We start from the raw sequence: 18,130 nt of genomic DNA, 5'->3' as shown, positions 1-18,130 counted from the left end.
GACACCAGTGGCAGGCTTTTGATTAAGACTCCCGCAGGAGATTTACACGACACAACCTAGTACTCCCAAGTCCCTCTATTTAAAAGTTTTACCTTATGAGGGGAACAACAGAGTAAAAAAAGAAAAACAACAACCTTCTACTATAAATTAACTTGAGCACTTTAAGCCTTCATCTACTCCTTGGAGAGGCAAAGAAAGACTGGGAGGTACAGCGAAGTGGGAGGGATATTAAAGCTCTTGGTGTAGGGTGTCTTTGCCTCCTCCTGGAGGCCAGGTGATGAATTCCAAACAGTCAGGAGTTGTGGACTCACCACCTTAAGAAAGAAATAAGCACAGCTGTTACATTATAACTATAATGCACTGTAACTTTGTATAAGATTTTTATTGTATTTAAAAAAATAATATAAATCAAGTGACCATGTACAAAAGAGACCACCTACAAAAACCAACCAATTAAAGCTTCTATATTATCGTTCCTTTCAGCACAGAACATCTACCCTGAAATTCCTTAGCATGATGCAAAATTCAACCCAATGCATTAGACCAGGAGTAATCAATGTCTACTCTAGGCAGTGTCTCACCACAATTTTGATCTGTTGATCCATCAAGGTTATCTGCTTCTCAGGAAGTTAGACAAATGTGATATTTGTTATTATAATGAACTGAAACCAAGTTGGTTGATATTAAATCATAGAAATGGGTTGAAAATCCACTATCTCCAATACAGATTCAAATTGGTTATCAATATACCTCTCTACACAAGAAAGTTTCATGGAAAGTCTAGAAGACACACTTGTGTAACACTATACATTATAGACTTTTCTGTTGTCTGTTATTTTCCTAAGCAATGAGAATAAGGCAATCAAGGAAACTATTTAACAATAAAATAGTCAACTACCACTTGTTTTGTTTTCCCATTTTTGGAACCTTGGGCTCCATATACTAAGCAGCATAAGCTCTTTCGGAGCCCTGCGTTAGCTGAAAGAAATCTCCCCAAACTCGCTCGAGGCGATTGTCAGGTCCTTCTTTCATGTGAGGGAAGGGGGCGGCCTTACACGTTCATTGGAGCGTGTAATGGCAGTGGACAAATAGTGACCGGTGCCCGTATGTTGTGAAGCCATGCTGACAAATTCTCAACTTGAGAACCCTGCCTGCACTCACATTAATACATGTGCCCTTTTGGATTGTAGTATTAGTGTATATAAAAACTGCCTGAAAAATAAAATTGTGTATCTCTTACAGGACCCTGTATGGGCTAATCAATGACAACCACTACGATTGATTCACTTGCTCTTTTGCGTACAAGGAGGGAAACCCTTTAAATAGAATAGAATATATTATATGGAAATATTAGAGCTACTAGTAGGACTGGGATTGAGAAATATTTACATAAGTATTCATGCACAGAGATCAGAAAAAATATCATGCCTTGGAGCAAAGTTACAAATCCTTTTCTCAAATCGTACATTTAAAATGGCATATTCATTGGCATATTCTTACCAAGTATACCTAATGGAAACATTATCTGAAGGTTCTGAGGTTTTCAATTGATCTATTTAGTGTAGCTATACCCACAGTGGAGGGTTAGCCCCTCATCTTTTTACAACCTTATTTTGGAGATTGATTTGGGTACCCTATACCAGTTCACTACAATAAGTAGGAAATCTATCATGTGCTGGTAAGCCCAGAACAGCTGTCCACATGTGATGTGTCTTGCTGTACCTGTCCTTTTCTTGCTTTAAAGATGCCTAGAGTAGTGCTGCACTGGCATGAAGGGAATCTGCATTTAAAAAGGATTCAACGAGCAAAATGGTGAACCATTGAGAAATTAAATTAGACACCGGTATCCAGAATCTCCTTGCCCCAGTGCAAACACCGATGAAGTTTTCTCTGAGAAAAATGTGCAGACATGCTATACAATGATTTAATGTGTCACAGGGCTAGAAAACAAATTTAAGGTGATGAAATATCAATAACAGGAAACGGGCTACTGATACATTTTCTAGGAAGATTCCAACTTGTAAGATGGTTGAGAGATAAGTACTCAAATGTTGGGATAAAATGTAATGATCGGTCATTGAAAACCACAAAAGGAGGCGACGCTCACTGCATAACAATAATTTATTTGATCAAATACAATTGTGAAGTTATATAAACCATGGAAAGGAATAGAATAAATACCCACCTGAATTCCAGAAGTGGTAAAGTATGGGATTTCAAATTTCACACTTATTGGAGGTTTGCCTTCCTTATCCTCTGCCTCAACACTTGGGAGGCCAAAATGAGCTCTCATAAGATATTCTTTGCCTCCCTGCAATAAGCATAAACATGGTCATATATAAACACAGACGAGCTTGGCATTCACACTACAGATGTCGGATAAAAAGTATAGTCTATAATAAAACGTACAGTTCTACTTAACATACATATAAAATTGGAAAGACCAGCAACGTAAAAGGGAATTGGTTTTCCTTTAATGTATTCCCAATGACTTGTTAGAGTAGCTGCAAATATAAAATGCTGTTTATCATATATGTAAAATAGCGGTTTCTGCAAACTGAATTCTCAACCCATTGTATTTAAGAACATGCCCGTATAAAATAGGCTAAGCCTCCAGAAAGAGGGTCCTAATCTAATTTCTCTCTCTTTACAGATTGTCTTATCTAACTTTACACAAAGACCAATATTTAGGTAATAACATTTTCCTTTTCAGTTCTCTCTATATCCACCCCTAACAAACAAAACATATTTTTATAAGATTTCTAACTAAACAGACATTAAATGTAAAATAAAACTCCACAGAAATTTTGAGATGCTAAATGTTCTAACATTCTTCAGTGTATTGTAAACATTGATGTATTATAGCTAGCTCAGCAGTTTAAAATAGCATGTGCAAAGTATAACTTGGCAGGTTCTTGTGTAAGTGCTCCCAGCAACCCCTCACTCAATAGCATTTTCACCACATTCGTGTGGATGAGCACTACAGCCAATCAGATCGTGTACCACCCATCCCATCTAAAAGTAAGCAGAGCACATTTTAACATGTCTGCTCTAGTTTCTCTAACTTCTCAATTAGGAACCACTCACTGGGGTACAGTGGTGAAAAAAACATAATTTATGCTTACCTGATAAATTCCTTTCTCCTGTAGTGTGATCAGTCCACGGGTCATCATTACTTCTGGGATATTAACTCCTCCCCAACAGGAAGTGCAAGAGGATCACCCAGCAGAGCTGCTATATAGCTCCTCCCCTCTACGTCACACACAGTCATTCGACCAAGAACCAACGAGAAAGGAGAAGCTAAAGGGTGCAGTGGTGACTGGAGTATAATTTAAAAATTTAGACCTGCCATAAAAAACAGGGCGGGCCGTGGACTGATCACACTACAGGAGAAAGGAATTTATCAGGTAAGCATAAATTATGTTTTCTCCTGTTAAGTGTGATCAGTCCACGGGTCATCATTACTTCTGGGATACCAATACCAAAGCAAAAGTACACGGATGACGGGAGGGAGAGGCAGGATCTTTATACAGAAGGAACCACTGCCTGAAGAACCTTTCTCCCAAAAATAGCCTCCGAAGAAGCAAAAGTGTCAAATTTGGAAAATTTGGAAAAAGTATGAAGCGAAGACCAAGTTGCAGCCTTGCAAATCTGTTCAACAGAGGCCTCATTCTTAAAGGCCCAAGTGGAAGCCACAGCTCTAGTGGAATGAGCTGTAATTCTTTCAGGAGGCTGCTGTCCAGCAGTCTCATAGGCTAAACGTATTATGCTACGAAGCCAAAAAGAGAGAGAGGTAGCCGAAGCTTTCTGACCTCTCCTCTGACCAGAGTAAACGACAAACAGGGAAGATGTTTGTCGAAAATCTTTAGTTGCCTGTAAATAAAATTTTAGGGCACGAACTACATCTAGATTGTGCAGAAGTCGTTCCTTCTTTGAGGAAGGATTAGGACACAAGGATGGAACAACAATCTCCTGATTGATATTCCTGTTAGTGACTACCTTAGGTAAGAACCCAGGTTTAGTACGCAGAACTACCTTATCCGAGTGAAAAATCAGATAAGGAGAATCACAATGTAAGGCTGATAACTCAGAGACTCTTCGAACCGAGGAAATAGCCATTAAAAATAGAACTTTCCAAGATAACAACTTTATATCAACGGAATGAAGGGGTTCAAACGGAACGCCCTGTAAAACGTTAAGAACAAGGTTTAAACTCCATGGCGGAGCAACATTTTTAAACACAGGCTTAATCCTGGCCAAAGCCTGACAAAAAGCCTGAACGTCTGGAACTTCTGACAGACGTTTGTTTAACAAAATGGACAGAGCTGAGATCTGTCCCTTTAAAGAACTAGCGGATAAACCCTTTTCTAAACCCTCTTGTAGAAAAGACAATATCCTAGGAATCCTAACCTTACTCCAAGAGTAACCTTTGGATTCGCACCAATATAGGTATTTACGCCATATTTTATGATAAATCTTTCTGGTAACAGGCTTCCTAGCCTGTATCAGGGTATCAATTACTGACTCAGAGAATCCACGTTTTGATAAAATCAAGCGTTCAATCTCCAGGCAGTCAGCTTCAGAGAGATTAGATTTTGATGTTTGAAAGGACCCTGAATCAGAAGGTCCTGTCTCAGAGGCAGAGACCAAGGTGGACAGGATGACATGTCCACTAGATCTGCATACCAGGTCCTGCGAGGCCACGCAGGCACTATTAGAATTACTGATGCTCTCTCCTGTTTGATTCTGGCAATCAATCGAGGAAGCATCGGAAACGGTGTTAACACATAAGCTCTCCCGAAGGTCCAAGGTGCTGTCAAAGCATCTACTAGGGCCGCTCCCGGATCCCTGGATCTGGACCCGTAACGAGGAAGCTTGGCGTTCTGTCGAGACGCCATGAGTTCTATCTCTGGTTTGCCCCAACGTCGAAGTATTTGGGCAAAGACCTCCGGATGAAGTTCCCACTCCCCCGGATGAAAAGTCTGACGACTTAGGAAATCCGCCTCCCAGTTCTCCACTCCCGGAATGTGGATTGCTGAGAGATGGCAAGAGTGAGACTCTGCCCAACGAATTATCTTTGATACTTCCATCATCGCTAGGGAGCTTCTTGTTCCTCCTTGATGGTTGATGTAAGCTACAGTCGTGATGTTGTCCGACTGAAATCTGATGAACCCCCGAGTTGTTAACTGGGGCCAAGCCAGAAGGGCATTGAGAACTGCTCTCAATTCCAGAATGTTTATTGGCAGGAGACTCTCCTCCTGAGTCCATGATCCCTGAGCCTTCAGGGAATTCCAGACAGCGCCCCAACCTAACAGGCTGGCGTCTGTTGTTACAATTGTCCAATTTGGCCTGCTGAATGGCATCCCCTTGGACAGATGTGGCCGAGAAAGCCACCACAGAAGAGAATTTCTGGTCTCTTGATCCAGATTCAGAGTGGGGGACAAATCTGAGTAATCCCCATTCCACTGACTTAGCATGCACAATTGCAGCGGTCTGAGGTGTAGGCGTGCAAAGGGGACTATGTCCATTGCCGCTACCATTAAGCCGATCACCTCCATACATTGAGCCACTGACGGGTGTTGAATGGAATGAAGGACACGGCAGGCGTTTTGAAGTTTTGTTAACCTGTCTTCTGTCAGGTAAATCTTCATTTCTACAGAATCTATAAGAGTCCCCAAGAAGGGAACTTTTGTGAGTGGAACGAGAGAACTCTTCTTTTCGTTTACCTTCCACCCATGCGATCTTAGAAATGCCAGTACAAACTCTGTATGAGACTTGGCAGTTTGAAAGCTTGAAGCTTGAATCAGAATGTCGTCTAGGTATGGAGCTACCGAGATTCCTCGCGGTCTTAGTACCGCCAGAAGAGCCCCCAGAACCTTTGTGAAGATTCTTGGAGCCGTAGCCAACCCGAATGGAAGAGCTACAAACTGGTAATATACAGCGTAGAAACGCCTCTTTCTTTATTTGGTTTGTTGACAACCTTGACAGATGGAATCTCCCTTTTGGGGGAGAGGATTTGAAGTCCAGAAGATATCCCTGAGATATGATCTCTAACGCCCAGGGATCCTGGACATCTCTTGCCCAAGCCTGGGCGAAGAGAGAAAGTCTGCCCCCCACTAGATCCGTTCCCGGATCGGGGGCCCTCAATTCATGCTGTCTTAGGGGCAGCAGCAGGTTTTCTGGCCTGCTTGCCCTTGTTCCAGGACTGGTTAGGTCTTCAGCCTTGTCTGTAGCGAGCAACAGCTCCTTCCTGTTTTGGTGCAGAGGAAGTTGATGCTGCTCCTGTCTTGAAATTACGAAAGGAACGAAAATTAGACTGTCTAGCCTTCGGCTTGGCTCTGTCTTGAGGCAGGGCGTGTCCTTTACCTCCTGTAATGTCAGCGATAATTTCCTTCAAACCGGGCCCGAATAAGGTCTGCCCTTTGAAAGGTATGTTGAGTAACTTAGATTTAGAAGTAACATCAGCTGACCAGGATTTTAGCCACAGTGCTCTGCGTGCCTGAATGGCAAATCCAGAATTCTTAGCCGTAAGTTTAGTTAAATGTACAACGGCATCTGAAACAAATGAATTAGCTAGCTTAAGTGTTTTAAGCTTGTTTGAAATTTCCTCTATAGTTATTGAGTCAAGAGTCTCTTCCAGGGACTCGGACCAAAAGGCTGATGCGGCCGTGACAGACGCAATACATGCAAGAGGTTGCAATATAAAACCTTGTTGAACAAACATTTTCTTAAGGTAACCTTCTAATTTTTTATCCATTGGATCAGAAAAAGCACAGCTATCCTCCACCGGGATAGTGGTACGCTTAGCCAGAGTCGAAACCGCTCCCTCCACCTTAGGGATCGTCTGCCATAAGTCCCGTGTGGTGGCGTCTATTGGAAACATTTTTCTAAATACAGGAGGGGGGGAAAAGGGCACACCGGGCCTATCCCACTCCTTAGTAATTATCTCTGTAAGCCTCTTAGGAATAGGAAATACGTCAGTACTCGCCGGTACCGCATAGTATCTATCCAGCCTACATAATTTCTCTGGAATTGCAACGGTGTTACAATCATTCAGAGCCGCTAATACCTCCCCTAACAGTACGCGGAGGTTTTCAAGCTTAAACTTAAAATTAGAAATGTCTGAATCCACTCTAATGGGATCAGAACCGTCACCTGCAGATTGAAGCTCTCCGTCCTCATGTTCCGCATACTGTGACCCAGTATCTGACATGGCCCTAGTATTATCAGCGCACTCTGTTCTCACCCCAGAGTGGTCCCGCTTCCCTCTAAGTTCTGGTAATTTAGACAAAACCTCAGTCATAACATTAGCCATGTCCTGCAATGTGATTTGTAATGGCCGCCCTGAAGTACCCGGCGTTACAATATCACGCACCCCCCGAGCGGGAGATGCAGGTACTGACACGTGAGGGGAGTTAGTCGGCATAACTTTCCTCTCGTTGTCTGGTGAATGCTGTTCAATTTGTACAGATTGACTTTTATTTAAAGTAGCATCAATACAATTAGTACATAAATTTCTATTGGGCTCCACTTTGGCTTTAGCACATATAGCACAGAGATATTCCTCTGAGTCAGACATGTTTAACACACTAGCAAATAACCAGCAAACTTGGAAATACTTTTCAATTCACTTTTATAAATAGTATGAAAAAAACGCACTGTGCCTTTAAGAAGCACAGAAAGATATGACAGTTAAGTACAATAAAACAGATAATTTTATGAAAACAAACTTTTTTCCCAGTAAAAATACAATTTTAGCAAAGGATTGCTCCCATTAGTAATGGATAACTAGCCCTTTAATAGCAGAAAAAAAGTACAGAATGTAACGTTTTTTATCACAGTCAAGCACAATCTCACAGGTCTGCTGTGAGTGATTACCTCCCTCAAAATAACTTTTGAAGACCCCTGAGCTCTGTAGAGACGAACCGGATCATGCAGGGAAGAAGAACAGACTTGTGACTGAATTTTTGATGCGTAGTAAAAGCGCCAAATTCAGCCCCTCCCCCTCACACACAACAGTGAGGGAGATCAGTAAACTGTCATAAATCAAACAAAATGCCCGCCAAGTGGATAAAACTAATGCCCAAATAAGTTTTCACCCAGTACCTCAGAACAATAAACGATTTCACATGCCAGCAAAAACGTTTAACATCAATAAATGTATTTGTCATAAAAAGCCTGCTGCAAGCCGTTTTTACTGCAAAATAGGCTAAAGCTTTATGTAAACAGTATTATTTCAGTGAAATGCCATTCCCCAGAATACTGAAGTGAAAATATACATACATGACAGCCTGATACCAGTTGCTACTACTGCATTTAAGGCTGAACTTACTTTATATAGGTATTTGCAGTATTTTCTAGTCAATTCCATTCTCAGAAAATAATATGCTGCTACATACCTCTTTGCAGGTGAACCTGCCTGCTGTCCCCTGATCTGAAGTTTACCTCACTCCTCAGATGGCCGAGAACAGCAACATGATCTTAACTACTCCGGTTAAAATCATACAGAAAAACTCAGGTAGATTCTTCTTCAAATTCTCCCTGAGAAGGAACAACACACTCCGGTGCTGTTTTAAAATAAACTTTTGATTGAAGTTATAAAAACTAAGTAAAATCACCACAGATCAATCACCATCACTAGAGAGGGAGGGATAAAATAAAGACAGCCAATTCCGCTGAAAAAAATAATCCACAACCCAAATCAAAAAAGTTTTATCCAAATAATGAAAAAAAAACTGAAATTATAAGCAGAAGAATCAAACTGAAACAGGTGCCTGAAGTACTTTTCTACCAAAAACTGCTTCAGAAGAAGAGAAAACATCAAAATGGTAGAATTTAGTAGTTTCTACTGACCTAGTAGAATGAGCCGTAATCCTTTGAGGCGGGGACTTCCACATAAGCATGATGAATCAAAGACTTTAACTAAGACGCCAAAGAAATGGCAGAAGCTTTCTGACCTTTCCTGGAACCAGAAAAGATATCAAATAGACTAGAAGTTTTTCTAAAATCTTTAGTAGCTTCAACATAATATTTCAAAGCTCTTACTACATCCAAAGAATGTAAAGATCTCTCCTTTGAATTCTTAGGATTAGGGCACAATGAAGGGACAACAATTTCTCTACTAATGTTGTTAGAATTCACAACCTTAGGTAAAAATTGAAATGAAGTCCGCAACACCGCCTTATCCTGATGAAAAATCAGAAAAGGAGATTCACAAGAAAGAGCAGATAACTCAGAAACTCTTCTAGCAGAAGAGATGGCCAAAAGGAACAAAACTTTCCAAGAAAGTAATTTAATATCCAGAGAATGCATAGGTTCAAACGGAGGAGCATGTAAAGCCCTCAGAACCAAATTAAGACTCCAAGGAGAAGAGATTGACTTAATGACAGGCTTAATACGTACCAAAGCCTGCACAAAAACATAATTTATGCTTACCTGATAAATTTATTTCTCTTGTAGTGTGTTCAGTCCACGGGTCATCCATTACTTATGGGATATATTCTCCTTCCCAACAGGAAGTTGCAAGAGGATCACCCAAGCAGAGCTGCTATATAGCTCCTCCCCTCACATGTCATATCCAGTCATTCGACCGAAACAAGACGAGAAAGGAGAAACTAATAAAATTTAGAACCTGCCTCAAAAAAAGACAGGGCGGGCCGTGGACTGAACACACTACAAGAGAAATAAATTTATCAGGTAAGCATAAATTATGTTTTCTCTTGTTAAGTGTGTTCAGTCCACGGGTCATCCATTACTTATGGGATACCAATACCACGGATGATGGGAGGGACAAGGCAGGAACATTAAACAGAAGGAACCACTGCCTGTAGAATCTTTCTCCCAAAACCAGCCTCCGAAGAAGCGAAAGTGTCCTATTTGTAAAATTTGGAAAAAGTATGAAGCGAAGACCAAGTTGCAGCCTTGCAAATCTGTTCAACAGAGGCCTCATTCTTAAAGGCCCAGGTGGAAGCCACAGCTCTAGTGGAATGAGCTGTAATTCTTTCAGGAGGCTGCTGTCCAGCAGTCTCATAGGCTAAACGTATTATGCTACGAAGCCAAAAAGAGAGAGAGGTAGCCGAAGCCTTTTGACCTCTCCTCTGTCCAGAGTAAACGACAAACAGAGAAGAAGTTTGTCTAAAATCTTTAGTTGCCTGTAAGTAGAACTTCAGAGCACGGACCATGTCGAGATTATGCAAAAGACGTTCCCTTCTTTGAAGAAGGATTAGGACATAATGATGGAACAACAATCTCTTGATTGATATTCCTGTTAGAAACAACCTTAGGTAAAAAGCCAGGTTTAGTACGCAGAACTACCTTATCTGAATGAAAGATCAGATAAGGAGAATCACAATGTAAGGCAGATAACTCAGATACTCTTCGAGCCGAGGAAATAACCATCAAAAACAAAACTTTCCAAGATAAAAGCTTAATATCAATGGAATGAAGGGGTTCAAACGGAACACCCTGAAGAACTTTAAGAACCAAGTTTAAGCTCCACGGAGGAGCAACAGCTTTAAACACAGGCTTAATTCTAGCCAAAGCCTGACAAAAGGCCTGGACGTCTGGATGCTCTGCCAGACGTTTGTGTAAAAGAATAGACAGAGCTGAAATCTGTCCCTTTAGCGAACTAGCGGATAAACCCTTTTCTAAACCCTCTTGTAGAAAAGCTAATATCCTAGGAATCCTAACCTTACTCCATGAGTAACTCTTGGAGTCGCACCAATATAAATATTTACGCCATATCTTATGGTAAATTTTTCTTGTCACAGGTTTCCGAGCCTGTATTAATGTATCAATAACCGAATCCGAAAACCCACGCTTTGATAGAATCAAGCGTTCAATTTCCAGGCAGTCAGCCTCAGAGAAATTAGGTTTGGATGGTTGAAAGGACCCTGAATTAGAAGGTCCTGCCTCAGAGGAAGAGACCATGGAGGACAGGACGACATGTCCACTAGGTCTGCATACCAGGTCCTGCGTGGCCACTATCAGAATTACCAATGCCCTCTCCTGTTTGATCCTGGCAATCAGCCGAGGTAGCAATGGAAATGGTGGAAACACATAAGCTATGCTGAAAACCCAAGGGGCTGCTAATGCATCTACCAGCACCGCTCCCGGGTCCCTGGACCTGGATCCGTAACAAGGAAGCTTCGCGTTCTGGCTAGATGCCATGAGATCCAGATCCTGTTTGCCCCAACGACGAATCAGTTGAGCAAATACCTCCGGGTGAAGTTCCCACTCTCCCGGATGAAAAGTCTGGCGACTTAGGAAATCCGCCTCCCAGTTCTCTACGCCTGGGATGTGAATCGCTGACAGGTGGCAAGAGTGAGACTCTGCCCAGCGTATTATCTTCGAGACTTCCAACATCGCTAGGGAACTCCTGGTTCCCCCTTGATGATTGATGTAAGCCACAGTCGTGATATTGTCCGACTGAAATCTGATGAACCTCAGCTTTGCTAACTGAGGCCAAGCCAGAAGAGCATTGAATATTGCTCTTAATTCTAGAATGTTTATTGGGAGGAGTTTCTCCTCCTGAGTCCACGATCCCTGAGCCTTCAGGGAATTCCAGACTGCTCCCCAGCCTAGAAGGCTGGCATCCGTTGTTACAATCGTCCAATCTGGCATGCGAAAGGTCATTCCTTTGGACAGATGAACCGGTGACAACCACCAGAGAAGCGAATCTCTGGTCTCCTGGTCCAGATTTAGCAAAGGGGACTGATCTGAGTAATCCCCGTTCCATTGACTGAGCATGCATAGTTGCAGCGGTCTGAGATGCAGGCACGCAAATGGCACTATGTCCATTGCCGCTACCATTAAGCCGATTACCTCCATGCACTGAGCTACCGATGGGCTTGGAATGGAATGAAGGACACGGCAAGCATTGAGAATCTTTGATAACCTGGACTCCGTCAGGTAAATCTTCATCTCTACAGAATCTATAAGAGTCCCTAGAAAAGGAACCCGTGTGAGTGGTAACAGAGAACTCTTTTCCACGTTCACTTTCCACCCATGCGACCTCAGAAATGCTAGAACTATCTCTGTATGAGACTTTGCATTCTGAAAACTTGACGCTTGTATCAGAATGTCGTCTAGGTACGGAGCCACCGCTATGCCTCGTGGTCTTAGTACCGCCAGAAGTGAGCCCAGAACCTTCGTAAAAATTCTCGGGGCCGTGGCTAACCCGAAGGGAAGAGCCACAAACTGGTAATGCCTGTCTAGAAAGGCAAACCTCAGGTACCGATAATGATCTTTGTGAATCGGTATATGAAGGTAAGCATCCTTTAAGTCCACCGTGGTCATATATTGACCCTCTTGGATCATGGGTAGGATGGTTCGAATGGTTTCCATCTTGAACGATGGTACCCTTAGGAATTTGTTTAAGATCTTTAAGTCCAAGATTGGTCTGAAGGTTCCCTCTTTTTTGGGAACCACAAATAGATTTGAGTAAAATCCTTGTCCCTGTTCCGATCGCGGAAATGAGTGGATCACCCCCATGATTAAGAGGTCTTGTACACATTGTAGAAATGCCTCTCTCTTTACTAGGTTTGTCGATAACCTCGAAAGATGGAACCTCCCTTGTGGAGGAGAGGTTTTGAAATCCAGAAGGTATCCCTGAGATATAATCTTTAACGTCCAGGGATCCTGCACATCTCTTGCCCAAGCCTGGGCAAAGAGAGAAAGTCTGCCCCCCACTAAATCCGTCACTGGATAGGGGGCCCTGACTTCATGCTGTCTTAGGGGAGGGAGTAGGCTTTCTGGCCTGCTTGCCCTTGTTCCATGACTGGTTGCCTTTCCAACCTTGTCTGTAACGAGCAGTAGTTCCTTCCTGTTTTGGAGCGGAGGAAGTCGATGCTGCTCCTGCCTTGAAGTTACGAAAGGCACGAAAATTAGACTGTTTGGCCTTTGGTTTGGCCCTGTCCTGAGGAAGGGCGTGGCCCTTACCTCCCGTAATGTCAGCAATAATTTCCTTCAAGCCGGGCCCGAATAAGGTCTGCCCTTTGAAAGGAATGTTAAGTAGTTTAGAACCGTCACCGACAGAATGAAGCTCACCGTCCTCATGTTCTGCAAGTTGTGACGCAGTATCAGACATGGCTCTCGTGTCATCAGCGCGCTCTGTCCTTAACCCAGAGCTATCGCGTTTGCCCCTTAATTCGGGCATATTATATAATACTTCTTTCATAACATTAGCCATATCATGTAAAGTGATTTGTAAGGGCCTAGATGTACTAGGTGTCTCAATCCTACGCATCTCCCGAGCGGGAGACGCAGGTACTGACACGTGAGGAGAGTTAGGCGGCATAACTTCCCCCTCGTTGTCTGGTGATAGCTTCTTTATCGGTACAGATTGACTTTTATTCAAAGCAATATCAATACAATTGGTACACATCGTTCTATTGGGCTCCACATTGGCTTTTGAACATGATGAACAAACAGTTTCCTCTGAATCAGACATGTTTAAAACAGACTTAGCAATGAAAACTAACAAGCTTGGAAATCACTTTCAATAAGTTTTACAAGCAATATAAAAAACGCTGCAGAGCTTCAAAAATACAGATATAATTAAACAATTCTTAACAAGAAGTGTACTATTAGCAGAGGATTGCACCCATTAGCAAAAGGATGATTAACCCCTCGATACCCAAAACGGATAAAACAGATATCAATTAAGATTTAACGCTTTTAATCACAGTCAGCACACTGTCACAGATCTGCTGTGACCGATTACCTCCCTCACAAATGAAATTTGCAGACCCCTGAGCTCTCTAGAGACGTCCTGGATCAAGGAGGAAGAAGCAGAAAGACTGTGCAATAATTTTAACTGCGCAACAAGGCGCTAAAACAAGGGCCCTCCCACTCCAATCACAACAGTGGGAGCCCTGATATAACGGTTTCCATGCAGAAAAATATGTTAGCCATGTGGAAAAAATCATGCCCAAAGCGATTTATCACCAAAGTACCTCACAAAAAACAAATAACATGCCAGTAAACGTTTTATTAAAAAACAACATTTCTCAATGTCATGCAAAGCTATCACTAAGCCTGCTACCAGTCACTACCACTGCAGAGAAGGCTTAAGTATTATTTCAGTGTTCAGTATTTTCTGTCAAATTCTAGTCCCTAGAATATAACTCGACTGCGCATACATTTATCAGCCTGATACTAGTTGCTACTACTGCATTTAAGGCTGTACTTACATCATACGGTAACAGCAGTATTTTCTTAGTCAATTCCATTCCCAGAAAATAAAGTACCGCACATACCTCATTTGCGGAGGACCCCGCATGCTATTCCCAGTCTGAAGTTACCCCACTCCTCAGAATGTCGAGAACAGCCAGTGGATCTTAGTTACGCCTGCTAAGATCATAGATAAAAAACGCAGGCAGTTTCTTCTTCCAAATACTGCCTGAGATAGAAAAACAGCACACTCCGGTGCCATTTAAAATAACAAACTTTTGATTGAAGAATAGTTAAGTAAAAACTCCAGCTCCTCTCGCGACCTCCTTCTTTGTTGAGGGTTGCAAGAGAATGACTGGATATGACATGTGAGGGGAGGAGCTATATAGCAGCTCTGCTTGGGTGATCCTCTTGCAACTTCCTGTTGGGAAGGAGAATATATCCCATAAGTAATGGATGACCCGTGGACTGAAAACACTTAACAAGAGAAACAACGAATATCAGGAAGATTAGCAATCTTTCTGTGAAAAAGAACAGAAAGAGCAGAGATTTGTCCTTTCAAAGAACTTGCAGATAAACCTTTATCCAAACCATCCTGAAGAAACTGTAAAATTCTAGGAATTCTAAAAGAATGCCAGGAGAATTTATGAGAAGAACACCAAGAAATGTAAGTCTTCCAGACTCGATAATAAATCTTCCTAGACACAGATTTACGAGCCTGTAACATAGTATTAATTACTGAGTCAGAGAAACCTCTATGACTAAGAATCAAGCGTTCAATTTCCATACCTTCAAATTTAATGATTTGAGATCCTGATGGAAAAATGGGCCTTGAGATAGAAGGTCTGGTCTTAACGGAAGTGTCCAATGTTGGCAACTGGCCATCCGAATAAGATCCGCATACCAAAACCTGTGAGGCCATGCTGGAGCTACCAGCAGTACAAACGAACTTTCCATTAGAATTTTGGAAATCACTCTTGGAAGAAGAACTAGAGGCGGAAAGATATAGGCAGGATGATAATTCCAAGGAAGCGACAACGCGTCCACTGCTTCCGCCTGAGGACCCCTGGATCTGGACAGATACCTGGGAAGTTTCTTGTTTAGATGAGAGACCATCAGATCTATTTCTGGAAGCCCTCAGATTTGAACAATCTGAAGAAATACCTCTGGGTGAAGAGACCATTCGCCCAGATGTAACGTCTGGCGACTGAGATAATCCGCTTCCCAATTGTCTACACCTGGGATGTGAACCGCAGAAATTAGTCAGGAGCTGGATTCCGCCCATAGAAGTATCTGAGATACTTCTTTCATAGCTTGAGGACTGTGAGTCCCACCTTGATGATTGACATATGCCACGGTTGTGACATTGTCCGTCTGAAAACAAATAAACGACTCTCTCTTCAGAAGAGGCCAGAACTGAAGAGCTCTGAAAATCGCACGGAGTTCCAAAATGTTGACTGGTAATCTCGCCTCCTGAGATTCCCAAACCCCCTGCGCTGTCAGAGATCCCCATACAGCTCCCCAACCTGAAAGACTCGCATCTGTTGAGATCACAGTCCAGGTTGGGCGAACAAAAGAGGCCCCTTGAATTAAACGATGGTGGTCCAACCACCAAGTCAGAGAAGACCGAACATTGGGATTTAAGGATATTATTTGTGATATCCTTGTATAATCCCTGCACCACTGGTTCAGTATACAAAGCTGAAGAGGTCTCATGTGAAAACGAGCAAAGGGGATCGCGTCCGATGCAGCAGTCATGAGACCTAGAATTTCCATGCAAAAAGCTATCGAAGGGAATGATTGAGACTGAAGGGTTTGACAAGCTGAAACCAACTTCAGGCATCTCTTTTCTGTTAGAGACAAAGTCATGGACACTGAATCTATTTGAAAGCCCAAAAAGGTTACCTTTGTCTGAGGAATCAAAGAACTCTTTGGTAAATTGATCCTCCAACCATGTTTTTGAAGAAACAACACAAGTTGATTCGTATGAGATTCTGCAGAATGTAAAGACTGAGCAAGTACCAAAATATCATCCAAATAAGGAAATACCGCAATACCCTGTTCTCTGATTACAGAGAGAAGGGCACAGAGAACCTTTGAAAAGATCCTTGGAGCTGTTGCTAGGCCAAACGGAAGGGCAACAAACTGGTAATGCTTGTCTAGAAAAGAGAATCTCAGAAACTTATAGTGATCTGGATGAATCGGAATATGAAGATATGCATCCTGTAAATCTATTGTGGACATATAATGCCCTTGCTGAACAAAAGGCAGAATAGTCCTTATAGTCACCATTTTGAATGTTGGTATTCTTACATAACGATTCAATATTTTTAGATCCAGAACTGGTCTGAAGGAATTCTCCTTCTTTGGTACAATGAATAGATTTGAGTAAAACCCCAGACCCCGTTCCAGAACTGGAACTGGTACAATTACCCCAGCCAACTCTAGATCTGAAACACATTTCAGAAATGCCTGAGCCTTCACTGGGTTTACTGGAATACGAGAGAGAAAAAATCTTCTCACAGAAGGTCTTATCTTGAAACCTATTCTGTATCCTTGAGAAACAATGTTCTGAATCCAAAGACTGAATCGACTTGATCCAAACATCTTTGAAAAATCGTAACCTGCCCCCTACCAGCTGTGCTGGAATGAGGGCCGCAACTTCATGCGGATTTAGGAGCTGGTTTTGAATTGCTGAAATGTTTGGATTTATTCCAGACTGGAGAAGGTTTCCAAACGGAAACCGTTCCTTTAGGGGAAGGGTCAGGCTTTTGTTCCTTATTCTGACGAAAGGAACGAAAACGATTAGCAGCCCTGTATTTACCTTTAGATTTTTTGTCCTGAGGCAAAAAGGTTCCTTTCCCCCCAGTAACAGTTGAAATAATAGAATCCAACTGTGAACCAAATAATTTATTACCTTGGAAAGAAAGAGAAAGCAAATTTGACTTAGAAGACATATCTGCATTCCAAGATTTAAGCCATAAAGCTCTTCTAGCTAAGATAGATAAAGACATATACCTGACATCAATTCTAATGATATCAAAAATGGCATCACAAATAAAGTTATTAGCATGTTGAAGAAGTTTAACAATGCTATAAGCATTATGGTCTGACACTTGTTGCCCTAAAGCCTCCAACCAGAAAGTTGAAGCTGCAGCAACATCAGCCAAAGAAATAGCAGGTCTAAGAAGATTACCTGAACATAAATAAGCTCTCCTTAGAAAGGATTCAATCTTCCTGTCTAAAGGATCCTTAAAGGAAGTACTATCCGCCGTAGGAATAGTAGTACGTTTAGCAAGAGTAGAAATAGCCCCATCAACTTTAGGGATTTTATCCCAAAACTCTAATCTATCAGATGGCAAAGGGTATAATTTCTTAAACCTTTGAGAAGGAGTAAATGAAGTACCCAGACTATTCCATTCCCTAGAAATTACTTCTGAAATAGCATCAGGAACTGGAAAAACTTCAGGAATAACTACATGAGGTTTGAAAACCGAATTTAAACGCTTAGTAGATTTAGTATCAAGAGGACTAGACTCCTCCATATCTAATGCAATTAACACTTCTTTAAGTAAAGAACGAATAAACTCCATCTTAAATAAATATGAAGATTTATCAGTGTCAATATCTGAGGCAGATTCCTCTGAACCAGATAGATCCTCATCAGAAACAGATAAGTCAGAATGATGACAGTCACTTAAAAATTCATCTGAAATATGAGAAGTTTTAAAAGACCTTTTACGTTTACTGGAAGGAGGAATAACAGACAGAGCCTTCCTAATAGATTTAGAAACAAATTCTTTAACATTAACAGGGACATCCTGAACATTAGATGTTGAAGGAACAACAACAGGTAATGGATTATTACTAATGGAAATACAATCTGCATTAGAAAGTTTATCATGACAGTTATCACAAACAACAGCTGGAGGAACAGTTACCAAAAATTTACAACAGA

The 18,130-nt window shown here is 41.8% G+C and overlaps 1 protein-coding gene across 1 annotated transcript in view; it reads right to left on the bottom strand.

The window, feature by feature from the left end:
• AP1M1 (adaptor related protein complex 1 subunit mu 1) overlaps nt 1–18,130 on the bottom strand; it is a 202,161-nt gene that overhangs the window by 55,285 nt on the left and 128,746 nt on the right. Inside the window, exon 10 of the mRNA XM_053702981.1 lies at nt 2,186–2,311. Coding sequence (XP_053558956.1) covers nt 2,186–2,311 — 126 coding nt within the window. The remainder of the gene's footprint in view (nt 1–2,185; nt 2,312–18,130) is intronic.

The sequence above is a fragment of the Bombina bombina genome, chromosome 2 (assembly GCF_027579735.1).
Source record: "Bombina bombina isolate aBomBom1 chromosome 2, aBomBom1.pri, whole genome shotgun sequence".
Classification (NCBI taxonomy): Eukaryota; Metazoa; Chordata; class Amphibia; order Anura; family Bombinatoridae; genus Bombina; species Bombina bombina.
This window is presented reverse-complemented; position numbering and strand designations above follow the sequence as displayed.